Source organism: Corvus cornix, chromosome 19, assembly GCF_000738735.6.
Source record: "Corvus cornix cornix isolate S_Up_H32 chromosome 19, ASM73873v5, whole genome shotgun sequence".
Taxonomy (NCBI): Eukaryota; Metazoa; Chordata; class Aves; order Passeriformes; family Corvidae; genus Corvus; species Corvus cornix.
Genome location: NC_046348.1, coordinates 3,510,278 through 3,536,957, shown reverse-complemented (window position 1 = coordinate 3,536,957; position 26,680 = coordinate 3,510,278). Strand labels below are relative to the sequence as shown.

Genomic DNA, 26,680 nt, shown 5'->3' with positions numbered 1-26,680 from the left:
GCACCAGCTGCCTCAGGCACAATGCATTTGAACTTGCAGAGCTCCAGTCACAGGGTCCTGCAGCCAGTGTGGTCTCACAACAGGTGAGAAGTCCAGCTGAGAAGCATGAACTGCCTGAAACAAGGTGGTTTTGCAGATCCACCATCACACACATCCTCATCTTGTATCTTTCTGATGTATAGGTTTAAACAGGTACTAAATGAATTCAGGGTGGGATGACAACCCCCCTTTCCATGGTTAAAACATCCCTTGCCTTTGTCTCCCCAGTCACAAACGACACCAATCTCTCTGTCTCTGTCCTTTTCCAGGGAAACTGCTGCATTACTGTCTCCTACAGGCATCGGTGCCCCAGTAGTAACATCAGAGGAGCAGACCTTGGCCACAAGTACAAGCTTCAGTCTCAAGTTCAGTCTCAGTAAGACCATTGCAAATTCACCTTTCCAGTTTAAAACTTGTTATACAGGTCGAGCTTACTGCTAAGGAAACCTATCAACCCAATCACTGTGAGCTACACTTAAAACTGCCTTGAGAGCTCTCACCCCCCCCAAAGCGTTGTTTTATCTCACGAACTACTTCAACATGGAGCTGAACAACCTCACTGCTCCTTCAGGCATGTAGGAACAGTGTCAGAGGAAAAGGGCTAACAGTGTCAGTCACACTATATAATGTTTTAAAGCTTAAACTATATATGTTTTAAAGCTTCTTTCGCTAAATTCTACGTCAAGAATATATCTCCAAAACACCCTACTCTACAGCCAACACCCAGGCCAAAGAAAAGTGCCTCCCAGAAAGACAAGTGACACCCACCCAGTAGCTACAAACACCTCCGTGTCTGTAAAGCCACAACACTGCTGCTGAGAGTTTGCTGTTCTCCAGGTTGTAGAGGTGACCAACTGAGGGAGACAGGATGCACAGAGAGGCTGCAGCAGTGCAAGACCCAGTTGCCTGGGTCATCAGCTACAGCCAACAGTCCACAGACAGTCTTTTCCAATATTCTTGTACTGACTTCACAGAAGCCGTAATTTCATGTTAATGAGCACTGCCTCTGATGAAATAAATCACAGCTCTCACCCAGATACTCCTGCCCCTGAACAGACTGTCCCTGTGCCCTGAACAAGACCAGTGAATTGACTGAAGTTAACTTTAACATGGCAAAAGGGGGAAAAAAACTGTGTGTGCAAGGACAAGATAAATTTTCAGTCAAATCATCCTCCTGTCCCATTTTGTGACGTAAATGCACGAACACTTGGGCAGCAGGCAGACAGTGAGGTCCCCAGGGTCAGGACACATGGCTGGAGAGGCCAGACTGCTCCTCTCCAAGCCAGTGCCAGCTGAGCAGCATCTGAATGGCTCCTGCATTTCCTACAGGATCTTCTCTGTTACCACTGCCCAGAAACTGAGTTTGACAGACCTGCAGCAGCCCACAACAGCACGCACAGGAACAACAGTGCACACACAGTTCAGGTTTGCTGTTTCTTGACCAGACCCCAGGCAGGCCCAGGCCTTGCTGTACACTGTGTTCTGCAAACCACCTCAGCCAGGTTGGTCCAGGGTAATCACTTAATGATCACGTTTAACTTTACACTAGAGGCCCCAGCAAGAGCAGAGCTGCTTGAAGTAAGAGCTGGGCATGTAGGCCAGTGGCCACAAGATCTTGCTTAGAGGCTCTAAAAAGGTAGGGACCAGTCTGGCTGAGAGGAGACGTGGAAGAGACCCCCAGCCTCCATGCTGCTCTCACAACCTTCCCAGGTACATGGGGTGAGGAGGAAGGAACACCCGCCTCACATCCTCTGCACGAATCGCTTTTCGTTTTGTTCACAACTACCTTAAGCTCAACCTGAAGGTACATCTCCTCCTCCCCCAGGCTGGCTGGGACAGTGGCCAGCAGCCCTGCTGGGCCAGAGCAGGTTTCACTGCTGAACCCCAGGGTTCATTATCAGCCCAACACAAGATACCTGCCCAGAGCTAAGCCTCCACCTTCCCATGCAGAGTATGGCTCTTCCCACCTGGCACGGCCCTGGGGACACCCTCCTAAAGGTATCTGCAGAGCCAAATCAGAATCCCAGTGGGATTAGCTGTCCACAGAGATGCAGCAGCCATATCCAGAACAATCACCACTAACAACAGGAGTGTTAGAACAGAAATTAAGCCTCCAGTCCCTGGGACTAAGCTAGTTTAATGATTAGAAGTCAATATTCAGGGCTAAAAGTGGAAGACCACCCCACTTGCCTCTCAGTCATCAGGGCTGGCCAAATTCAGAGTACCATGAGACCTTTGGTGTCTTCAGGACTCTGAGTTAGTACAGCCCTTTTGGAAGCTGAGTTCTTCCACCTCATTTTCCCAGAAGCTGCCAGGGAGAAGTTATCCCCCTGCCTTACCCACATCACTTTGCCATGTACACCCACCTAACCTGACTTCTACCCTACCCATTAGGATACCACCAAAGCACATTTGCATTGAGAATCAGTGGGGAAATTTAATCGAAGACCTAACAAACTGGACATATGATGCTGGGAAGCCAGAATGCCTGAAAAGGAAGCACTGCATAAAAAATGTAAAGCTGCAACTCCAAGCTCCACAGGCTTTCGAGAGCTCACTCTCCATGTGCCTTTGTTTGAACAGCAGTATATCCATGTTCTGTACCCAGCTCCCACACACTCCACACGTCCTCCCCTACTCCTCCCACCTACAGGCAAACAAGCTCTGCAAACAAAGCTCGAGCAGCTTTGTGGAAGCCCTGGTAGAAGGACAATGCTATTCCCTGTGGAGAAGCAAAGATACCCACATAATGGAGCTGTCTGCTTGGGATGCTGTTCTGGTCGCTTGAGGATGGGATCAAGTATAGGCCTTACAATAATTTGTTATTTGTGTAACACATCCTTATTACCATCCACTGAAATTATTAATAGCTTAATTCACTCTTTTTTTTTTTTGTTTTGTTTGTTTTGTTCTTCTTTAAATCAAAGCCATTCCTGTTGGGTAAAACAGTCTGAACTGCAATTTACACTGACAATGTAAAACAGCCCTACTGTAAACACATACCTACCCCTTCACATTCCCTCCAATGATCAGAAACAATAAAACAGCTATTTATGAAACAGAAAGATCAATCTAGGATGCACTTCTGCAGGAGACAGACACAGGGTACAGCTGGGGGGTGGGAAAGTTTGAGACAGTGCTACTGGCCTAGAGGGGTTTTGGTTATTAACTGTGTGGAAGGCCCCCCCACTGCAGTGAAAATCCAGACAGGCCTCATTCCCTGCACCAGCAACACTGAGCTGTGCACTCACCCTGCAATGTTTTATTGATAAGGCCCCAGTAATTTTGTGTTAGTCAGGCACAGGCAACCAACCATCAAAAATCAGATCTGTGGCACAGGTGGTTTTAAACTAAATATAGCAACACATGGACTAGAAAATGCAGGACAGCTAGCAAGGCACAGAACCTGACCTCGAGGTAGCATGAGGAGGCAGGGATTACAGCATGGTCCATTAATACCAAGGAACATCTTACCAAGAAGGAAGTAATCAAGGAATAAGCAACTGGAGTCAATGCCTACCACCATCTGGTCTCAACCCTGAAAGCTGCAGGCAGTTTTTAAAGGAGATGCTACCAAAGAACCCCCATGATTGTGGATATATTGTGTGGCATTTCCACAACTTCACACACCTGAAGCAGCAAGGCAGTATTTGCAAAAGCTCTGGTCCCCCAGAAGCCACTTCCAAAATTGGGCAGCCCTAAAGGCATATTATAAACATATTAAAAATCATCTGAACTGCCATGTTTAAATGATTTCTCTGATTGACTGTTTTACAGCTTTGTTTGTTTACTTTCATTCTTACCTGCTGATGTTGCCTGGCTGCTGCTGTGATAAACTCAACAAGAGTATCTAATAACGGCTTACACATGATCTGTAACAAAGAAAGACACAGTCTCTTGTTAGTGGTTTGCTGACAGACAGGAGTTTGTTTTTCAAGCAAAATAGTCTATATTTTACACAGCTTCTTGAGTAAGAAGAAAATGACACAAGAAAGAGAAATGCCCAGAAATCAGCAACAGCTTATTTGAAAATTAACAGCTTTGTTCACACCACCTCTGAGTGAAATTTTGATCACAACAGAACACAGCAGCAAAACTCTTCACCTCTATTCACTTGGAAAAATCAGGCAAGTATTTTTCACCCCCTGTGTTCTGCTTACTGATGACTAAAGTCTGCATCTGGATGACACTTTCTGTAGTGTCAGTTCACTTTGTGCAGAGCCCCAGTTCCAGGCAAAGGAGAACACGTTGAGTTGTAGCCAGACGTGGACTGGTCTCTTCTCCCAGGGAACAAATGACAGGACAAAAGGGAAGGGCCTAAAGTTGCACCAGGGGAGGTTTACATTCGGTATTAGGAAAAATCTCTTCACTGAAAGAGTTGTCAGGCACTCACACAGGCTTCTCAGGGAAGCAGTTGAGCCACCATCCCTGGAGGTATTTAGAAAGACGTGGATGTGGTGATTTTAAAAGACATTTCTACAAGGAACAGTCATATGGAATCCACAGGCTCTACAAACCTGCAGATGGGATCTTAGGTTTGCTGTCAATGTGGGCAACACACAACCTTGCTCTCCCTCCATTTCTCAAACTTACGTATGAGGCATCGTGGGCTGGTGTCCTAAGAAACCTGGCAAGCAGAGGAACTCTCTCCTGGATAGAGTCCCTCAGAGTCTGAAAGCATCTTCCCCCAGTTACACAAGCCTACAGCTCCTCCCACCCTCATGTCAGACATCAATTCTAAAAGGTTTCAAGAAAGGGCTTCTGGCAGCTGTCTCTAGCTTGCTCTGACCTAAAAATCCCTGAAGAATTGTATGACATTCAGGCCCAAGGCCTGTTTCTTAAAAACTGGCTGTCCTCATCGTGGAGACCAGCCCCAGGCATAGGTCAAGCTTGCAGGAAATACCTTAAACATTTCAGACACTTGCACAGTCTGAGTATCAGGCTTAGAGATTAGATTCCAATTAGACTTTACACTCCTCAGCCTTCTTGGAAGAAAACTGAGAAACTGAGCATGCAGTCGGAGCAGAGCTGGACAGGAGCTACACTGGTTGTTCAAACAATGTGACCTGTGTTGCCTTTGTGCAAAATTTGCTCCTCCATCTTGTCTTGAATACTGGTAAAAAATTAGAGCTTCTTAGGCCATGTTTTAAAGAGCAGCCTTCTGTTCACCTGCTTTCTGCATGCAGTATCCCAGTCCAAACCATAAATAAGATCCTGGCCTCCTGCAGTGTTGCTATAAGAACATGCAGAATTAAGAGTCTGGTGAAGATCCAAGGAAACCTCACAGCAGTTTCAAAAGTCTGCAGTAAAGCAGAGAAGTTTCTCTCCCTACTTTCCCCAGAATTATAATCATACTTTGGAGCCAGCAGAAGACAACATAGCACACAGTCAGCAGCACTTACTGGGAAGCGTTTGAAGAGATCATGGAACATGGAGCATGTAAGGGGACTGTTCCGTTTACTAAGGAACTGGGTCAGTGCCTGCTGATAGATAACAGCCACCTTCTTCACATTCAGACAACCTGGGTTCAAAAGCTGTAGGGAAAAAACCAGAACAAAAGCTTTTCCAGTGAAACACCAGAATGAATCACTAACAATGAATAAATTAATTTTCATAATTTCTCAGAGATTTTTCCAACAACTAAATATACTTGAGATATGACACAGAACCATGAAGAAACAACCAAGTGGGCCCCAAATATGCTCTCCCAGGCACTGACAGCCATATGACCTTTTCACCAAAGGGCAGCACAGCTTCCTAGCAGGACTACACACACTCCATGTAGTGTGGGGGCTGTGCTCTAGGTTTGGGGTTGGCACATTTAATACACAAGGCTCACAGAGCCCATCCTGCAGTAGCTGGGCTGTGCACATGGTGTTCTCAGCTGAAGAGCTACTTGAATCTGTAGATTTTAGTGTATGTACGTATTTGTATCTACATACACTTAGCAGCTATGTCCAGGACTCCTAGGTACTCAGCAGACAAGCCCTAGCACTGATCAGGGATCCAGCAATTCCAAAACTGTGTCCACGCTCCAATATCCCCCTCTGGTGGGGAACAAGAATCCCAGACACATAGCAACCATTTGAGACCTGCTCAGGCTACATGGATCTAAACAAACAGGAGTCATTGAAGAGCCAAGTATGGAGCACTGCATCCCAACGTTCCTGACTGTTCTCATATTGCCAGGGAAATACTGCTCTTTGGGAAGAGCGAAAAATTAGGGCCCAGGACGAAAAAGCTGTAATCTTCACAGTAGTGAACATGTGCCCAAGCAATTTTTCCTTGGCCCCATGGAAAGCTAAAGCCATGTTAACGTGGTGTCCCGTTCTCAGGTCAAACTCCCAGTGCTACTGCAGCTGAACACAGGCTAAAGTGGAACAAAGCAGATGGGTCTTGAAATGTGTGACCTCAGTTTTTCTAGCTGAGTGTCTCTACTTAGCACCTATTTGACACATGCATCTGCAGAGGAAAAAATTGATTCCTCCTTCTATGCATATATTTACTGTAAAAAACTTCTTCTATAGTTTTTCCATAAATTTGGCTACTGCATCCTAGTGTCTGCTCTAGTCCCACTTTCCTGCTTATTGAAAAGCTGCAAGTTAAGCTCACAAAGCACAGCTCACTGGAAAGACACCACACTTTTGTCTCTGGTTCCCCACAGCAAAACCTCCCTGGCCTCAAGACAATGTCAGCACCAGCAGCATCACACGAACTGAGCTGTCACTTCCCTCAAACCAGCAGCTCACATCAGTTACTGGCTCTGTCCCTGCCTGGTCAGGACCAGAGCTCTGCTCCCATTGGAATAAGAGGCTTCCCTGTGAAGCTGCATAAGGGTGCTGTGAAACATGTCTCACTATAGCCTCAAAGTCAAGTATGTTGTTCATATTCCCCCCAGAGCTCCCATTTTGTTTCTCTTTCACAAAAGGCCCAGCACTGCAGGAGCTACTTGGATTAACACCCTCAGGTTCTCACTAGCCCTAGAAACACTGGCTGTCTTTTCAGCCTCCAGTAATACATCAGTGTGTGTAATTTCCATGAGGGAGCTCCATTTCTTTTTCTACCCCAAAAGATGTCAGCAGGATTAAGGCACTAATTCCTGTGCTCAGTTAGAGGGGTTCAGCAGCAAGGTCAGGATCAGCTGGTGAGACTGAGACACTTCTTGCTACGTTTCTAGTGGAGGCAACTGGAGTGGGCTGCCCAATATAAAGGGTCACCATACTGTGAAATGCGGCAGACACAGTAGGTGCTAGGGGATCAAGAGTAAGGGTCCCCTAGTAATGGACACCTGTAGCACAGTCAGATGAAGTCTCCCTCCAAACAACTACCACCAAAATCAGGGCTGCTCCACACACTCTTCACCCTTCACCTTAGACCAAACCTCAGGGGAATAGGAATTTACTCTCATCCACATCTGTCTCTTCCTGCTCCTCAGCACCCTCTGGAAAAAAACTCAGAGTGACTGCCAGGACTTTAATGGAAAAAACAGCAAATCAGGGAGGAGAACAGCACAAATACACATCAGGCTTCTTTGGACAACCTGGATCCACTGAATCAGTTGCCCGTGTGCCTGTGGGCAAGCAGGCACTGAAAGGCAGGAGGGTGAGGGCCAGAAAGGGATGGGGAACTTTCCAGTGTTATTGAAATCATGAAGACAGGTACCTGCAAGCAGCAGGCCCAGTGACAATGAACGAGCAAGGCCCACTCAGCAAAACCAGGTAATGCAGCTTTACTGGCAAAAAACACATCCTAAGGAGCAGCCTCATGTCTTACCTGACACGCCTGCTTCGCCCTGCTGTCACTCTGTTTCTCTGGCTCAGGGGGAGGCAGAGTTGATGCTGTGTTTCCTTTCAACACTTTCAGCAGGTATAATGAGGCACTATAGAAGAAAAGGGAAGAACACAGCAGTTACCACAGTGCCACAGTGCCACTGCAAAGCCACCTGAGGGCAGCGGCCAAGCAGCACAGGCAGCTTATTCTGTAGCAAAGATGGTTACAGAATTTGCGAGGGCCCCTTCTCTCAGTCTAACCCACTCTGGCCAGACCTAAAGACAGAGAAATCTTAGGAAGCTGAATCATTATATTATTTACTGTTTTCACAGTCAGATATGCCCACTATCAGCCTGGTTTCCTCAAGCTCAAGCTTTTGCACTGCTGGAGGAGTTCTGCACTTGCCCAGGATTTCTGAGCCTGCACAGCTCAGCCAATGCTGCAGCATGGCCTCTCAGCCCCAGCTGCCACGTGCTGGAGAACTCAGGCATATCCATTGGGAGAGCGTGCAAACCTCTGCGCTTTTGGAAAACGCAGTATTTACTGCGCACTGCTCCACTGAGGACTGCCACTGCTGGGAAGCTGTCAGGGAGCCATGCAGCACACACAGCCAGCCCTGTGCTGCCAGAAGTACCACGGTTCCTGCACAGCCACGGGGCAGATGTGCTGCGGAGCCAACACTGTCCAGTGACACTGGGTTGACTATGCAACATGGTACCCACTGCACACACAGTTGAGTCAAAAAATCCCAGACTGAGTATGAAAGTCCTCATGAAACTGGCTGCATGTCACAAGAGAGCCTGCTGGTAAATGGCACTCCCATTTACACCACGGAACAGCAAGAACACTCATCTTTCTAACAAATACGTATCTGGCTTATCCTAATTTTCCTGTGTTCTACAGCAAAGGAGAAAATACTGGTATGTACAGTCAGGACTTGATCACTATTGTCCTCATTGTGCTATCATGGAGACAGTAAACACTGCATTTAAAGAATAATCATCACAGGTTGACTAGGAATTACACTCATCCCCCACTGAATCACACACACTGCATTACTCCCAGAAGAAGCCACAAGAAAGCACTTCCCACCAGCCACAGCAAAGCTGTACCAGACCATTTCTGTATCACAGAAGCTATAAAAGACAACCACCAAAAAACAGACATGCTTGAAAATGCTTCCGATTGCCAGGAGTGACTAGTCCTTATGTAAGACACAGATGCTGGTACCAAGCCTTCTGCGAGGCTCTCGCTTCCCAGACTCCTTAACACACAACACCACACCTGCTCAGATCTCCCAGCATCAGCAGAGATGCTCCTTATGAACACTCACCTGAAGTAATAGAGAGCCACTGCAGAGTCGGTGTGCTTGCAGGCTTTCTTGACAAGTCTTTGCACTAAAGCATGCACATCTTCTTGCAGGGAGGCCACTCTCTTGCAGTACTGCTTATTGCGGCACAGCGAGTTCCTGCACAGCATTAAAACAAACCCAAAGCCATTACCTACAGAGAGAGCTCTAGGGAACAGATGGCCAGGAACACTTATCACTTTATCAGGGTGAGTGAGAACAAAACCAGAACACACTGAGTGATAAGAAACAATGCTAGCTGTGGGCAGCACGTGGCTGTGGCAAGAAGGGTGAGAACACTTAACCACTCTTCACCTTCAAGCACAAATATAGGCATCAGAGCTGACTTCCCTTCAGAGCTCCCACAAAGGGGACTGGCTACCTCAAACCTTGTTACTTCACAACTGCTTCTCAACTGGGGCGAGAGAGCAGCACTGAAAATGCTTTAGAGAGTGCTGAGGATGTCAAGAAGTGGTGCACAGAGGACACACGTGACACAGAATGCATTAAGTCTGTCTAGCTGGTATCATCCCTCACTTCTGGCCCTGAACAGAGGATTTGCACTCTGCCTGTCTCAGAAATAACTTGTTGAGTGTTTGTTCCAGCCACAGCAGCAATCCTGTAAGCCTTGGGAGTTGTTGCATGTCAGACTCAGAGGCCAGAGGCCCATGGAGGTATTCAGTGACATGGCTCCATACCTGCAATACCTGTGTTAGCTCCTGAGGCTCCCACCTGCAAACAGGTTTGACACTTGAAGTCCTTCAGCCTAGAAAATCCAGACCCTAATTCCTTTCCTGCAGGTTATAACTAAGCACTGTGTATATGTGTGGTGCTTGTAATCTAACCCTACACAACCTATAAGCATAGCAACTGCCTTCAGCCTTAGGCCAGCTCCTGGTGTTCAACCAATACCACAGCTGTTTATCAAAAGCCATTGTCTATTATCTGGAGGTCTAAGGATACTTACTTGAAGATACTGGCTGTTTTCTGGAGGAAGTCAACCTCCTGCTTGTCAGAGTCTGAGCTCATGCACTGTTCAATTAGCTGAAGCAGTGGCTCAATGATATCAAACACCAAGGGGTTCTCTGCTTGCTTAACCAGGAACACATCGATCAGATCCAACACCTGCAATCACAGAGTTGCTGACGTGAGGAGTACAGCAGACAGTGAAACAAGATGGATTTACCTAGAGCAGCTACCAGTAGGCTATGGAGCAGCTGGAAGGGGCTGAAGAAAATTATTTGCAGCTGAGATCTGTACACATTCTGGTATCATTTGTACAGTTAGGGCGTGGGAAACTGGAAATTAAAATTTGAAACTGAGGATTAAGAGTTGTCTGTTGGCTTCAACTTTATTTCATGCAGTGACACCATTTAGAAAGAACAGTTACAAGAATCAGTGTCACCTGGCCAGACCTGCAGCCACTCTGACCTGGCACAGGTCCCTGTTAGCACCACTGACTGACAGCTCTCACCCCTGCAAGCCCCTCTTGAATTCCAGACAGTACATTAGCATAAAATCAGCCTTTTTCATAAAATAGCATCAGAAGGGAAACGAAGTAGAGCCACTGGCTCACTTCACTGTTCAGCCTTCACCTTGGCTAACCTGACTACTGACTCCCACTTCTGTCTGGGAGCGGCTGGAGTTGTCCCTGGATGCTGGAATGTCCCAGAAGGTCCATGCTGACGCCAGGCGGCCTGAACTCAGCATTACAGTTACAACCAACCAGGGCGTTTATTACAATCCCCCCTGATTTTACGGGCATAACAAGCCAATAAAAGCTTATGTTGCAAAATGACCCGAGGCATTTTATGCACGTCTCACTAAGGAACACCAAGCTTGTCCAGTTTACAAAAACTGACAAACCTCTTTGGGTAGCTGCAGGAAAGGATCTTATAAATTTAAGCATTTCAGATCAGCAAATGAAAACCACGGTGAACTTCTTGACAGCACAATCCTGGTTTTTAAACAGGCCTGTGAAGCCTCAGTCACTGATCCCAACAGTGGCGTGCCAGGTGCTGTACAAAGCCAGAACAATCCAGTCCTAGCTTCCAGGAGCTCACAATATATGTGAACGTCCAAGCTGTTCAGTGTTAGGTAGCTCACCGCATGCATAGGCTCCAACTAACATGCTACTAAGCCAGAGGTCTTCACACCAAACACTTCTCTCCCACCTTAGCCTTGAAATCCCTCCGTAGAATCTTCTCTTTCCGCATTCTGTCTTTCTCATCTTTCTTCGCCTGGATCCGTTTCTGCTGCTCAGCAAAAAGGGCTGAGATGTTCTTGTCAAGAGCCATCATAGCCTCATCATCCAGCTCTTCATCACTCTTATCTCCTTCCTTTTGATTTTAGAAGACAAAACCCAACTCATCAACTCATATACTTCAAAAAGACAGGGGGGAGGGAACCAGAGCCAAGACCACACTCCAGTAGGGATATAGTTAACCCAGAATAATACTGCAGGGAAGGAACACAGATGCTCAGGCCCATGAGAAATCTCACTTATATTTCCCATCAGGTAATCTGGCTGCACAGCACTAACATGTTGAGAGGATCAGAAGAGGAAAGAGGCTGAAGTTTTGACCTGACTCTCTCTGTGCTGTTTCTCCTTCAGTAAAGCGTTTCATATGTTCCTAAGTCTGCAACCTTTATGGGAATCATTAAACCAAACTCTATCACTGCTACAGTAACTCTCCAGAGTAGCCTTCAAGGAACACTCCTCCACACAGGCCAGCCAACACACGGAACAGTATCTCAGTGCTTTAGTTCACATCAATCTCATTTATTACAGGCAGGAGCACAAGCTGTGTCAGGCTAGACTGGACAAGCTAAAGTACTCAAGGAACATAAAGTGCTCTTAGGAACAATAAATAAAAGAACAAGTGACTTATTCCCACAGCTCACCTTAGATCCTGAGCTGTTTTAAGTGCCATACAAAGATGGCTGCCAGGGCTGTGACTCCATGAGTTCAGGCAGGATGTGGGTTACTAGATCATCTCCCACCACCCCAAACTCCTGCTATCTGTATCAAGGTAGGCAGTAAAAACATACCAAAGTATTCCCTGCTTGGAGAACTTTCATCAGCTGACTGCGAAAATTATCATCAACTTCTTCACTCTCCTCATCTCCACTGTCAGTGCTGTCTTCATCCGAGGAATCCTCACTTCCTTCCTCATCCTAAGGAAGGAAAGTTCATCTCCTGAGCCCACCATACAAGATGAACTCAATTCTCAGAAGTGTCACTGTTCAGAAATAAAAACTCAACCCTCCCCTCCCCTACAGCTTTCCTTCTAGCCCTCAGGTTCAAGTACAGACACCTCAGATAATGGGGTATCATGTCTCCACAAGAGCTAAAAGTGGAACATAATACAGACTTCTCTGTCATATTAAATAAGTATCAAAGAGAAGCTTCCAAGGAACAGCTCCCATGTGACCCTCCTCTCTGCCGATGCCTGTGACTTGAATCTCTACAGTCCTTAAAAGAGTGAGATCTGGAATCCAGCTGGCTGTGCATCACAGCCACGATTCTGTCTGTGGCTGCCAAAAGGAGAGGCCTGTGCTCATTCTAGGATGCAGCTATTTCTTCTCAGAAAGGCATCTATTCAACCAGCCACACCTACAACAGCAGGCCAAGAGACTCAAGCATGCACTTCCAACAAGCCATTTGTGTGTTGCACCTTTAAAGTAAATCTTAATAGAGCGACAGCTGTTTTCCTCAAATAGAAAAATGATGTTAATCTCTTACCACAGCTCAGGAGAAACATTATACACTAAGGATATGAAGAGTGTTTGTCACTGGCAATGGCACAATTACCATGTCCTGTGAAGATTTGGTCTTTTTGTTCGATTCTTCCATCACAACGACTGCACTTTCTTCATTTTGTTCTTGGTTAGGGTCAAAAACCTACCAAAAAAAAATGCACTTGTGTTTTTTCAATGTTTTGTTTTAAAGCATTTCTTGTGTACAACAGACAGAAATTTCAGCACAGTAAACCAGCTAAATAACAAAATTTTAAGTGAGGACATTAGGTTTCTGCTTGTTAACATGCCAAGGTCTTTCTGTAAGTAACAAAAAATGTGGAGAAAACTGAAGAGGCCAGTGGCATCGCACATCTTGGTTTGTTACAAATGAAGCAGTTGGTTCATTGCAAAGTACCTGACAGCCCATCTTTGCAATCCACACATTACTTTCTCAGTAGACACCACACTTCTTAGTGGTACAACCAACTCAGATTTTTAGTGTCACTTATTTTTAGCACATCTATGAAAAAACCACCTTTCTAGAAAAAAGAAATGCTACCATTTATACTCACATGTAAGATCTACCAGTTATATAAACTGACCCAGGAATTTCCTCAGCCTAAAACTACCAAATAATACAGCTTAAAGTTAGCAGATCTCAAGCTCCTGTAAAAAAACAACCAAACAAAAAAACCCAAGAAACAAACTCCTCCTCCACAAAAACAAACAAAAAAAAGCCCCAACTCTCTCTAAACTACAGTTCAAATTCAGTAGCACACATCATCGGACATTTCCTAAATCAAGTAGACTTTAAATTAAACCCAAAATCGAGACGTGCTAGTACACACATCTGTTAGAGACAAAACAGGCAAACAGTACAAGGCCCTGCTAGTGCCTCACTTACATCCAGGATCAGCTGCAAGCCCCTCTTGGTCAGGTTGGGGCATATCCATACAAACACACTCTTGGAAATCCGACGTAAGAGGAGGCTGGGCTGGGCAAGGAGGGAGAGAAGGATTTCCACCATCACTTCAACCCATCCTGGCTCTGAGATGTCTGCACAGGAACAAACAAACAATGACAGGAAGAGGCGTTGGTACATCAGTAAGAAACTACAGAAAAATTCACCAAGGAATAAAAAATAGAATTGTCCTTCTAGCTGACTCTTCAAAGTACCCACTCAGCAACACAGACCAGAAGGCTGGGAGGGAGAAACTACAGGGAGAAACATGCTTGAAATGGTCTTTTGACCACTGCAAAGCCTTACCAGGTAACAAGAGCTACTATTTATTAAATCATTACTTAGATTAGCAGTTCTGCAAGTCCCATGACACCTGCTTGGCCACAGTAAAGCAATTAGCAGCTGATTAGCAAAAGTATACGCATTTTATAGCGTTTTCAATGAAATCAGAAGTCGCAGCAGCCCATGAAAAGTGATGGCATTTGAAATTCGTCCTTTAGTCCAAAAGTTTGGAAATCCTGATCTACAACCAACCAAACCACCAAAGAATTACAGCTTTTATTTTCACAGTGCCCTCAAATTGATTTACGCAGATTTCAGGAGAACAAGACCACAGTTGGAGAGGAAATCAAAAGATCAAGCCAAGTTTTTTCCTGGTCAAGTCCCAACGTAGAGGACCCACAGGCCCCAAACAAGGATCAGCCTCCGTCTCCAAACACGCTGTGTATGCACCCAGGACACACTTAGTTTGCTCAGAACTCAAGCAAAGAAGAAAACATGTTTCATGCCTGCTAGGTGTTCGAGCCCACAGCTTTGCCAGGCAGACACCACCAGTTCACCACCAGTCAAGCTCATGGCCCACACAGAACAACAACTCAAGAGTGAACTCCCTTGGAGTGCTCACCCAAACAAGGGTGGCTGTGGAGCTCAGCTCTCCTTTCCGAGGCACACAGGAACACAACCCCCTGACAGAGAGCTGGAGCAGAAGACTTAGGCACGGAAAGAGAATGAAGAAGGGATTCTACTGGGGGTAAGTGCATCAAGCCAGAACCAATGCAGAGTGCTTCACTAATGCAGAACTGCCATCTTCTGTCTTTGACAGACCACTGCCAATCCCACTCCCTTTCTTTCTGCAGGAAGGACTCACCAGTCTTCTTCTTCTTGGCTTCTTTGCTGAACGCCCTCTCTGTGCAGCTCAGAAGGTCACTCAGAACATCCAGTGTTTCAGACTGATTCTGTTTGATCACAAGCAGACAGTAAAGGCTCAGAATTCCCCACTACCAACAACAACAGAAGGAATATGCTCCAAATCTAAGGACCACTCTAAACAGGTACAAATATTACAGTCAACTACTATAACTCTTTTGCAGAAAAAAAACATGAAATTAAGTAAAAATTGCTCCAGTCAGCAGCAAATCAAGGGCAGAACTAATGCTCAGGCCAAGCTTTGCCCCTTACAGATCTATGGGTAGTGTAAGAATCACAGTTTATTAGCTGCCAGTTGCCTATTTTCAGAAGCCAGAGGTTCTGAAAGGCTGGATCTCCGAACACAGAGAAACTCCCCATCTTGGTGTTCAGAAAGGCAGCTATCAGCATGTTTTATACCACAGAAATATTCTTCAGAGGTCTTACCTTGAAAAGATGAATGGCCATTGAAAGCAGAAGTTGTTGGAAAGCACCAACTTTGGCACTGTCTGATTTGTTTTCCTTCTTCTGCAGATTCTTCACAGACTGAAGTGTTCTGAAGAAAGAAACCTCTCTGAGTTTTTTGCAATTACAACAGCAATCTTCTCATATGATCAGACTAAAAATGTGACCAAAACTGTAGTACTGTTTTGTATAGTTGACATTTAATTTATTGGCATTGGATACACATACGGTACACAATCTTAACCCAATAACAGTATCTCACTGAATGTGGGTTATAAAAAAACAGCACTTGTGCACAGACTGCATTCCTAATACCACAGCCAAGGCTAGACCTTTATAGAAAATTGAACTCAGAAGAGTCATTGAGAAGTTTGTACAGGCATTATTAGGAGAAAAGATGAGCAGACTGTTACAATCGTGTCTGGGAGAGCGACTATGAGCAAAAACAGAAAAGGACACAGCTATCACATAATTAACACATAGAAGGAAGAGGAAGAAAGGAATGGGGTGAAAAGAAACAGAAAGATACTCCGAAACCCAGGCATGGGTGCAGGATACTCAAAGGAAAGAAAAAGAACTGCCAGGGCCTGTGAAATGGCTGTGCTACAGCAACCAGAACAGCAGGAGGCAGAGAGAATACAATGTCTCTTCTACTGTCCCAAAGAGAGACCAAGACCACGGCTTTCCCACCTTTCTCACTTCACCAGTCTAGCACCCAGTTTCCCAAGCCTCTCACCTTTCCCAGATATCCCTCTGTTCCTTGGTAAAAGGTTTCACAGTTTTGACATGCTCACTGGAGAGCAGCTTGTTGGCATATTCAACGAGAAGAAAGACCCACAGCTTCCCATCTGCAGTCACACCATGGACGTGCTTCTCTCTCAAGGCTGCAGCCTTTGCTGTATCCCCCAAAACAGGCAGGGTGTTTAATGTCTGAAGCAACCTGCAAAGAAAGACAGCCAGCATGTTACTGTCAGAGGAACCAAATGGCCTGCTCCCACTTTCCAAAATAACGCCCACCAGCAAAGCACTCTCATCCTACAGCTCTGGGCACTCACTGCCACCCAGACTGACAGTGCCCAACTTTCAACCCACACATGTACACAAGACAGTAATGTAGAGCTCATTATCTTTGTGGCCCCAAGCACATCTGGTGCTCTCAAGGACACAATTAATCTCAGCTGTTTCCCACTCTGTGTCCCACCATGTCCTTTGCTTTCCTTCTACTGAGGTTTGGCAATCATCTAAAAACATCTATTACCAACTCTATCTCCCTTAGTACAGGGAGGGCTGTGGAGTCACCAGCACCTCACACACAGAGTGGGCAGAAAGCCAACGGCCACAAGCACAACCCCAGCACCTCCCTCTTGGGTCCTTCCCCTTCCAGCTTGCAAGAGGCAATGGAAATACTATAGGAAAAAGCAGTATGAGCTCAACTCCACATCTGCCATATCATCTCACACATACACATCAGATTTGCCATGGACAAAACATGGATCTTTGAAAAATCCATTCAGGATCTCCTTAAAAAAAGCCATTCCCTGGTGCTGGAGTCAAAGAAATCCTCCAAAAGCAGCCTACCATTCCAAACGTCTTGCCTCACCATTCACAAGCTGATCTCATCCTCAGGAAAAAAGAGAAATTTCCAAGCTTAAAGCAAACAATCAAATACTTACCCAAAGAAGTAGTTTTCTGTCTCCATATGATCCCGTTCATTTAAGGGCTCTGATGGAAGGACACTCGCCTCAGCTATCTGGGAATTCTTTTTCTTAGCAACAAAGAAAGCATGGAAGAAGCAAAACCTAGAACAGACAGAAATAGGAACAAAATGAAAACCCAGATTGGTCATAACAAAGCAAAATCAGCCCATGTGTGCAAACCAAACAGCGCCACATTCAAGAAGTCCAAGCACTGAAAAAACCACTATTTACAATGAGACCCTTTTCTCGAGATACACAGGGTAAAGAAGAGAAGAAGATGCTCAGGACTTCACAAAAGTGAAGCACCAACACTTAAGGCCACAAAACACAATACTCAGACTGTCAGATGTGGATCATATTCTCCAAGACACTTTAAGTGACAGATAAATACCTATTAAGACCTGATGTTACAAGTAAAATCTTCAAGCAGTTTAGGCAAGTAGGAATGGAAAATTTATGGAAAACAAAGAGGACTAATGTGGTTTTAAGTGACAACTACTTACGGCACAGGTTAGTCCAGTTATGCAGAAGGTATTTTGAAAACACAATATAGTCTCCTAAATTATTTATTATGGAGCATTTCCATTACTGGATTTTCCTAGTGTCATGGGGACAGCTTATCTGGAATACTGCTGTTGAGCTAAAAAGAATTATCCCAAGCCCACGTGTCTTTACATCAGTCTCACCTGGCAATGTCCATCACAAGGCTCTCTTCTTTTTTCGTTGCACTTTCAGTGATGCTAACCAGTCGGTGGATGATCCATTTTCTCAATCGAGCAGCCTTCTGGTGTGCTCTTTGAATAAGAAGGTGGGTACCATCAGCAGTCTGAACACTAACCCAACATAAATACACACCACACAATCCACTGCATCAAGAGGTGACTTTCAGATATTTAGAGGCTTTACACTAGAATTGGCAAAGTTACGTAGTAACAAAGCAACAGGTACAAAAGAAGAGATATAATCTTCTCAAGTTTGCCTTTTACTATGCAAAAGGTAATCTATTTACCCCACAGAGATTCTGCAGGTGAGCAAAAAGCGCTTCAAGAATTGCAGCAGTCAGTAGAGTGAGGTTTATAGGTGCACAGGTAACACATAACCTGGCCTGAGTGCCAGTGTGTCTAATACAGAGATAAAAGAGAGGCACAATTCCTACAAAGACCTGAGAAGCTGTAGTGAAAGAGGAAATCATGGGACATATTCTCCAAAGCAAATGTCAGGGCTAGAAAAAGAAGAGAAAAGGCTCTTTTGGTGATCCAGTCTGCTTTGGGCAGGCTGGCTGGTTTTCACTATGCTTGCAGAATTTGCAGGATTGAATTTTGTCCCAGCAGAAGAGTCAGATGCTGGGGCTAAACTTTCTGAGACCGAGCAAATAAACGATTGTCAACTCATGGCAAGGGAACCAGCAAATGCTGAGAAGAAGGTGCAATACCCATGTACTCACATGTCTGCATTTTCCCGGTTCTGTTTTTGCCGGTTACTTGAGAAGTCTAAACAACAGTCCAAGTCTGGCCTGAGGAACGTGTCTTTGAGCCAGCAGATGTATTTTTGCAAGGCCACTGCCTGCAGATGTCTGACTACCCTGGAAGTACTCAACAACACTGGCTTCCCTTGATTGGTAAGGGTAGAGAAGCCCATCATCACGGCCAGCTGCCTCTCTGGGTCATCGCAGCCACTCAAAAAGGTATCTATATATCCCTCCATCTCTGTAGCAAACTTAAATCCCTGTGGAAACTGAAAAACACGGTCAAAAGAAGCAGGTTAGGAACTTCATACTCAGCCTGAGTGGCTCTGTAAATACAAATCATAGAATCATAGAATGGCCTGGGCTGGAAGGGACCTCAAAGTTCATCTCATTCCGACTCCCTGCCATGGGCCTGAAGGGACAACTTCCACTAGATCAGACTGCTCCAAGCCCCATCCAACCTAGCCTTGAACACTTCCAGTGTAAATCACATGAAAGAATTTGGCTGCAGTAAGTAAATTAAAGTCACATGCCTGAATATTTGTCCTAAGGCTTACAGTCAGTCATCAATTTCACCTCATGGTATTCCTCTCACAGCAGCAGCCACTGTAAGCAACCACAGAATCCTGCCATGTACCAACATCAACCTTGTAACTTGCACCTTCCAGAACAGTGAGGCTTCAGTAGACTGACCACATGCTGGTCAGTGCAACTAAGCTCTCAGGCTGATCAACTCTTTACTTTGTGTGAAAGTTCCAGGGTGTTTCTCACATCATCTGCCTTAGAGTTTCCCTAGATTTGGAAATTCCCCACCATCAATTCCAGTTTCATCTAGCAGCCCTGGAGCCTGCTGACCTACAGGGGTTAGAATAAATGCCACCTCCTCTCCCTGGTGTCTCAGAAGCATTGAGGCATTCTGAAAGGAGGGGGAGTTGATATGTTTTAGCTTAAACTCAAACCCTGAAGTGTGGCTGTTTTGTGCTAAGTCTTATCTTCGGTCCTGCCACTGCCCCACAAGCCATACAGCTGGCAGGCTGCTGGCCTTGGACACTGTCCAGCAGCATAGAGACGACCAGGACATGTCCCATTTCACCATGCATCCCAATCCCTTACAGTCTTTCATAGCCCACAGTGTTCAATCCCACTCAACTTGTTCTGGAAAAAAAATATATGCTTAACTGGAGAAATCTCAAAGAGGCGGTTTCATTCCAGAAGTCCAACACATCTTTTTTTAAATTAATAAAACAACTTGTTTGATCTACTGTCACATTCAATACAGTGACCTAGCAGGAGCAAAACAGTAATGAAAGTCTAGGGAACACTGTTCTTTCAAATAAAGGAGCTATAAACTTGTAATTAACTACAAATCCATCCAATTATAACATAAATAGCCCTGAAAGAGATCTCAGAAAAAACACAATCTAGCAAGCTCCTGCTTCTACTGTTGGAGAACTCAGTACTTGTGCACCAATATGAAAACCGGGAGAAAAACTCCAGGAAAGACACTGTAAACAGGCTCATAGCCCTCAACAGAGGGTTCAAGAATCACCTCTCAAGAAAAGCGAATCAGGTTTATTTGCTCCCTTATTGATAAAGTAGAATCAGGAGGATAACTGCCAGTAGATATCAGACTCCAGCTTTGTCTAGTTCCATCTCCAACAATCACCAGAATCCCATAAGGAAGTGCAAGGTAACAGCATTTACTTCCCAAAACAACCTACCTATGTCAAGAAACAAAACAAAATAAACCCCAAAAACAGAATCTAATTCAAACGAAGATCTTTTCTACTCTCTCATCATCAACAATATTAGGAGCATCTCCTTCCATTTAGTCTCATTATCTTCACAGGATTTGTACACTTCAGACAGGAACCAAATTAACAAATTTTTGATGCACATGGAAGAGCACAGCCTAATTTACTGTGCAACAAGCACAAAAAGTAAGAAATAGGAAAACTACTAAGCCAGTGGATAAATCCTGGAGAAAGCTTGGTCCATTTAGGCAGGCACCATGGTACGCAGTATTTGCAGAGCAAACCCACGCATCTATTGCTGCTTTGATAACAGAACAAAAAGATCACACAGACCTATTTCTCCCCAGAGACAACAACTATTTTTGGGCCCACATGAGGAGGTTTGGGACTGCGTTACCACAAAAAGCCAAGCTAAAACCTATTTTTATCAGTATTCCCCTTTTATTTTTCCTCCATTTATTACCGGGTCATGTTGTTTGCTGGCTTCCCAGAAGGGAAGGAGGAAGAGGAGTTCCAAAATCCAAGTCCAAATAAATTTTGTGCTTAAACCTCAGATGTGCTTAGTGAAACAAGCACTAACAAACAAAAGCACGAGTCGTCCCTTTTTGTCTTTGTGTTCCAATGTTCATGCGACACCCAGCACAATGATAAACAAAAAGGAGCTTCTGGATACACAAAACCAAAGGGACTGTTAAAGGATGCCACATGACACTGTCAATTTGCTGAGGGCTGCCCTTCCTCTGCTTCCCCCATCATTAGAGCTTTCTCGGCAGCGGCAATGAAAGCAGGTGGAGCAGTGCTGAACAGTTTCCATTCCCTTAAAATAGGCAATGACAATCAAACACAGGCTATACTCAGTCCACTGCAACCAGTGGTCAAACAATAACCTTGCTTTTCATAAGAGTTCAAGGTCTAAAACTACATAAACTTTTTTTTATACAAGATGATTTGAAACTAGAAGTGGGGCAGAGAACTTGTGCTCAAGACATGGCCTTTAGCTTGTTCAAAGACCTACCTGAGTCGCTACCACATGTTCTCCATAGTGCAGCATCACCTTCCCTTTGAGAACCACCTGCAGCTGCTCCATGGACAGCAAGGGGAGAGCACTGCCCAGCAATCGGTAGCACATGTAACTGAGTGGGAACAAAGAACATTCCCTCAGGCTAAGGCACAGCAGTAAATCCACACACAGGGGTAAGACAAAGAGGGAGTGCTGGGGCAGGCTACAGGAGCATGCAGAGAGATGTAAGTCAAAATCCCTGAGTCAAGAAACGGAAGGATAACATAGGAAATGACCAACAGTGTATGTTAAAACAAACCTCACAGGTCCTGATTTCTCCTTCAATAGCCCATTCTCCACAACTTCATTCCAGAACAGTTCAAAAGCACCTTCCTTCAATGCAACTTGTAGCAAATCAAATACTACACTGGGCAATTTCTTGTCTTCCTTCTCAGACTTGGCAGCACTTTTCAGAAGCTCTACAAGTCTAGAAGAAGGAATAAAATAATGTGAGAGATCTGACCTGGAAGGGAATTGCAGAAGGCCAAATTCATCCTGCCGAAGGACACAGAACATTTCCCAAGAACTGCAGGCTGTGCCTCCTGGGAGAAATGACACAACCATAACTTGGGAATCTGCATAACAATTAACACCTAACCCGTAGCAGCACCTGTAGTGGCAAATACAGGCAGGTATCAGAATCACAGCCATATTTCTCTCACTGCTAGCCAAGAGAAAAAGAATGTTCATTTAAACCTCCTTATTTAAGAACTTACCTGGAAATATTTTCCTTATTTACAACAGTAGGTGAGCCAAACAGCTTCTTCAGTTTCTTAGGTTTCAGAACACCGGGGAATTTCTGCATGCCCACAAGCAAAAGGTGCAGGTTCTCTGGAGATGTGAAGGCTGAAGAGAGGTCACCTTGCAAGATGTCAAACAGGACCTCCTCAAACACAGTTTCAGGAACCTAGACAGGAACAAGGGTGAAAGCATATGAGAAATATCTGAGGGCATCTTACTAACTTGCAGTGAAATAAGTACATTAAAGTATCTGCATTGGAGGACATTTTACTAAAAGCTTGCAGTGTTCTGGAAACTCTAGAAATAGTCTTTATGTGACACAACGTAAAATAAGTAACAGATGTGTCCATGACTGCCAGACAGTCCCAGGTGCTTAACCATGGGGAGTAGGACAGTATGTTGTCATCAGACAGCAATTCTGGTCAACTGACTCCAGCTGCAATTGTTCTCTTGCTGTCTGACTGCTCTGCCTGGACAACCCAGGCCGGGCAACCCACGCACACAGAAACTCTCTATTTTTATTTAACACTGCTAGTCTTCATATCTACAAACAACGTCCACTTTAAAAAAAGGAAATAAACTATTTTCTTTTACTACATACTCAGAGTTCTTTACTCCTCGTCCCTACATCATTTCATTCCCCACAGCCCAAAATTCAACCTTAGGCCCAGACTTGGTGGTTTGCTGTTCAGAGTTTTCAGCATACATCTATTCAAAAGAGTAGATGGTCTAACACATCATCCAAGCAGGTGAACTGGAGAACAGACTGTGGGATTGTCCACGATGAAGTCAAACTAAGCTAAACCAGAGCACCCTCCCCAGAATACAAGCATCTGCCCACAGGCAATATAGGGACAGCTCCCACAGTTTACACTCACTCTTCCACACTCCCTGTAACTTCCAGCCATGAACAAACTAAAGGAAAATCTGACCCCAAAGCCAAGCCCTCTCTTCCTCCCCACCCCACCCCCACAACTCCACGCGCTGTGCCTGTACCTCAGAGGTGATGTCAATAAGAGTTTTGCGCGGGAGATCTCGGAGGTGCGTTTGGTAATTTGTCAGCTGCTGGAGAAGCTGGATGCTCTCCAGCAGAGCTTTCTGGTCCTAGAAAGGAAAGAGAAGCCAAAAACAGAGGACATATATCAGAAATTAAGCTGATGGCTCAAGTAGTAATCCACTCTTTAGATGTTTATGCCTACTTGTAATAAGAAACAGACAATTGTTTCTTAATAGGCCACTCAGCTTTTTTCAAAATGGTGTTTTCCAGCTGGGTATGACAACAGACCCCTTCCTTCCAGGAGAGGTAGGAACCTCCTGTACTATTTGACACAGTTCCTACATTCTGCTCAGGAACAGACACTAAAAAGGCACAAAGAGTTCATGGGTTATGCAATAGAAATGAACTGACCTCGATGCTTCAACTGCCATTGCATCGATTACCCAGTGACCCAGCCTTCCTCTGTCAATCCTCTTTCCACATCAGAAGCCCCAGAACCAGAACTGACACACCTGACAGCAGTGTTACCTTCACAAGCCGCCCAGACTGGAACAGAGCCATGACTCCAAAAAAGTTCCCAAAAGCAGCATTTCTCACAAGTTTCTGAAAGGAAAAAAAAAAAAAAAAAAAGGAAGAAAGAGAAAATAGCTGAAAATCTACTTTCCTGAGAGGTTAGATTTCACATGCAGCTACATGATCAGTGGAACAAGATGGCAGGAAGATCCAGCCTTGAACACCTGACCATGGAAAGAACATACTGAAAAGCAACCCCCTGCACAATATTTAAGAACTGTCCTAGACTACCTCTTCATCACACTGACAAATCTCAACTAAAACAGGGCCAAATGACAATGTCATCAACTTCCAGTTTTTAGAAATATTTGTTATTTCATTATAGTCATTTGCTTTAAGAAGAACCCTAAAACTACAGTATACACCAAGACTTCAAAGAATAGGGAACAATTAATTTAAAGTAGCAGTTGGCAAATGTTGTCATGAGCTGACTTACTTTTTTCACTTTTTCCAGATTGTGTTTTTCTTTTATCTGTTCCAAAATGCTGCACAGTGGAATTTCCTCAAAAGCCTGCAAAACCTGAGAAGAGAGATGGAATAGCTGTTTGCAGTTCTTCCATTTCATGACATATTGGGTTAAGCTAAACTAGAGCTGAACAGTCATTCAGCACAGCAGCAGATGTGCTGCTTTATCAGGCCAGAATAAAGACAACCAGATCAGTAAAGATGTATAGAACAGGAACTAGGCTGGGAGAGCTGGGGTTGTGCAGCCTGGAGAAGGCTCCGGGGAGATCTTAGAGCTTCTTCCAGTGCCTAAAGAGGCTCCAAGAGAGCTGCAGAGGGACTTTGGAGTCCCAGAGTGCCAGGACAAGGAGGAATGACTTCACATTGACAGAAGCTCAGTTTAGGTTAGATATTAGAAAGAAATTGTTCCCTGTGAAGGTGGTGAGGCCCTCACACAGGCTGCCCAGAGAAGCTGGGGCTGCCCCATCCCTGGAAGTGTCCAAGGCCAGGCTGGACAGGACTTGGAGCAACCTGGGATAGTGGAAGATGTCCATGCCCATGGCAGGGGGGTGGAAGGAGATGATTTTTAAGGTTCCATCCAATCCAAACCATTTCTAGGATTCCATGCAAACACAAATATTGTTACTCATATTCCAGGTTTTCTCTCTGTACATGACAGATTAATAATGAGAACATTTTGCTGAAACTACCTGACCCCATAACAGAGGTAATCAAATTTTTCACCATGGGCAAGGCCCTGATCAAAGCGGGAAACACATAAGCTCTTCTGCTTTATCAAATTCTCAGGTGAGATGAGGTCAGACACCACTGGTGATCTCAATTGCTGGGAGCCTTTGCTATGTCACAGACTCAACCACTGTGGAGGAAAAAACTCTCAAGTCTTTGTTAAAGGGTTGCCCTTTCATATATCCCACATCAACAGACCAAGACCAGGGGCAAGTCAGTTTTAAGAAGCAGCAATAGTACTAAATGCAGAATAATTGAAAACTTGGTCAAAGTTTGTAAATTAAGGACAGTCCTTGAAGCAGGACTGAATCCTGTAGTATGAATGTGATACCGGTATAGTTCATATTTTTAAGAGTTTCTTAAGCAGAGTAGCACCATCTAAAACCACTACAGTCATCGTGAGAGCCTTCCCTCCCATGTGCACGCAGGAGCGGTCAGAAGGGAGGCCTCCAGCCTTGCACAGACAGCAAAAGGGACCCCAGGCATGGACAGAGGCTGCCGACGGCTCTGATCCCCGCTGGGAAACACTGACCTGCGCCAAGGCCAAGCTGAAGCCAGGGCGGGCGGCCTCGCGGGTGGCTCCCAGTCCCTCCACCAGCCGCTTCAGGGTGTACTTGAGCTCATCGTCCTGCAAGAGAGACCGAGCTGGGCGGTGCCTGGGCTGCTCCAAGCACGGCCCGGCCGCCGGACCCCCGCGCCCGGCCCGTGCCCCGTCCGCACTGACGCGTTCCCAAGCGGGAGCGGAGGGATGAGCCGTGTGACCCACTGCCCGCCCGCACCCACCGCCCCTCCGGCCCCCGCCTCACCTTCTTGCCCTCCCGCAGGTGCCGCAGGAGGCTCTCAGTGGCCTCCAGCCGCACCTCCTGCTCCGGCTTGGCGATGTCCCAGAAGAAGTCGAGGAAGGCGCGGCCCTGCCGAAGCACCCCGCGGGGGTCGGTCACCGCCGCGCCGCCGTCCCGCTGCTCCCGCTGCTCCATCTGCTCCCTCTCCCCCATCCCCGCCATGCCGCCACCGCTGCCGCACGTGGGGCCGCCCGCCGCTCCGCCTCTTCCGGGGCAGCGGGGCCGCCGCCGGACGGGCTCAGCCGCCGTGTGACCCGCTACCCTCAGGCCCCGGTACCTCAGCCCCCGCTCCCCTCAGCGCTTCCACTCAGCCCCACTCTCTGCTCCTCTCAGTCCCACTCCCCGCTCTCCTCAGCGCTTCCCGCTCCTCTCGGCCCCACTCCCCACTCCCCTCAGCGCTTCCCTGCTCCTCTCAGCCCCGCTCCCCTCAGCGCTTCCCGCTCCTCTCGGCCCCACTCTGTCCCCTCAGCGCTTCCCGCTCCTCTCGGCCCCATTCCCCGCTCCCCTCAGCGCACCCCGCTCCTCTCGGCCCCACTCCTGTCCCCTCAGCGCACCCCGCTCCTCTCAGCCCCATTCCTGTCCCTTCAGACCCCGCTGCCCTCATGGCCGCCCTTCACACCCCTCTCCCTCAGCCCCTCATCCCACAAAACCGGATTGCTTACCCGGTGTGCCACAAGCCAATAGCCACACACTCGACGGACACATTGATTGATTATTTCAGAGTTGCGCGAGCCGCGGTGCTCGGTGGTGTTCCACAAATCCAGCACACCCCCACGGGCTTTTCACACCATTATTTATACTCAGAAATTCAGAGTTAGTATCTTTCCAAGTACTGCTCATCTATTGGGGTT

At 46.0% G+C, this 26,680-nt stretch overlaps 1 protein-coding gene across 1 annotated transcript in view; it reads right to left on the bottom strand.

The window, feature by feature from the left end:
• MYBBP1A (MYB binding protein 1a) overlaps nt 1-26,015 on the bottom strand; it is a 59,210-nt gene extending 33,195 nt beyond the window's left edge. The window contains exons 1-23 of the mRNA XM_039563022.1: nt 25,794-26,015; nt 25,520-25,615; nt 24,233-24,316; nt 23,752-23,826; nt 23,223-23,330; nt 22,202-22,392; nt 21,745-21,912; nt 21,441-21,558; nt 18,651-18,940; nt 17,893-18,000; nt 17,183-17,308; nt 16,246-16,449; nt 15,492-15,600; nt 15,007-15,094; nt 13,803-13,954; nt 12,972-13,061; nt 12,209-12,334; nt 11,332-11,496; nt 10,125-10,282; nt 9,143-9,277; nt 7,813-7,918; nt 5,442-5,573; nt 3,843-3,911 (exon numbers count right to left, since the gene is read on the bottom strand). Coding sequence (XP_039418956.1) covers nt 3,843-3,911; nt 5,442-5,573; nt 7,813-7,918; nt 9,143-9,277; nt 10,125-10,282; nt 11,332-11,496; nt 12,209-12,334; nt 12,972-13,061; nt 13,803-13,954; nt 15,007-15,094; nt 15,492-15,600; nt 16,246-16,449; nt 17,183-17,308; nt 17,893-18,000; nt 18,651-18,940; nt 21,441-21,558; nt 21,745-21,912; nt 22,202-22,392; nt 23,223-23,330; nt 23,752-23,826; nt 24,233-24,316; nt 25,520-25,615; nt 25,794-25,991 — 3,096 coding nt within the window. The 5' untranslated portion in view covers nt 25,992-26,015. The remainder of the gene's footprint in view (nt 1-3,842; nt 3,912-5,441; nt 5,574-7,812; nt 7,919-9,142; nt 9,278-10,124; nt 10,283-11,331; nt 11,497-12,208; nt 12,335-12,971; nt 13,062-13,802; nt 13,955-15,006; nt 15,095-15,491; nt 15,601-16,245; nt 16,450-17,182; nt 17,309-17,892; nt 18,001-18,650; nt 18,941-21,440; nt 21,559-21,744; nt 21,913-22,201; nt 22,393-23,222; nt 23,331-23,751; nt 23,827-24,232; nt 24,317-25,519; nt 25,616-25,793) is intronic.
• Between the last annotated feature and the right edge of the window lie 665 nt (nt 26,016-26,680).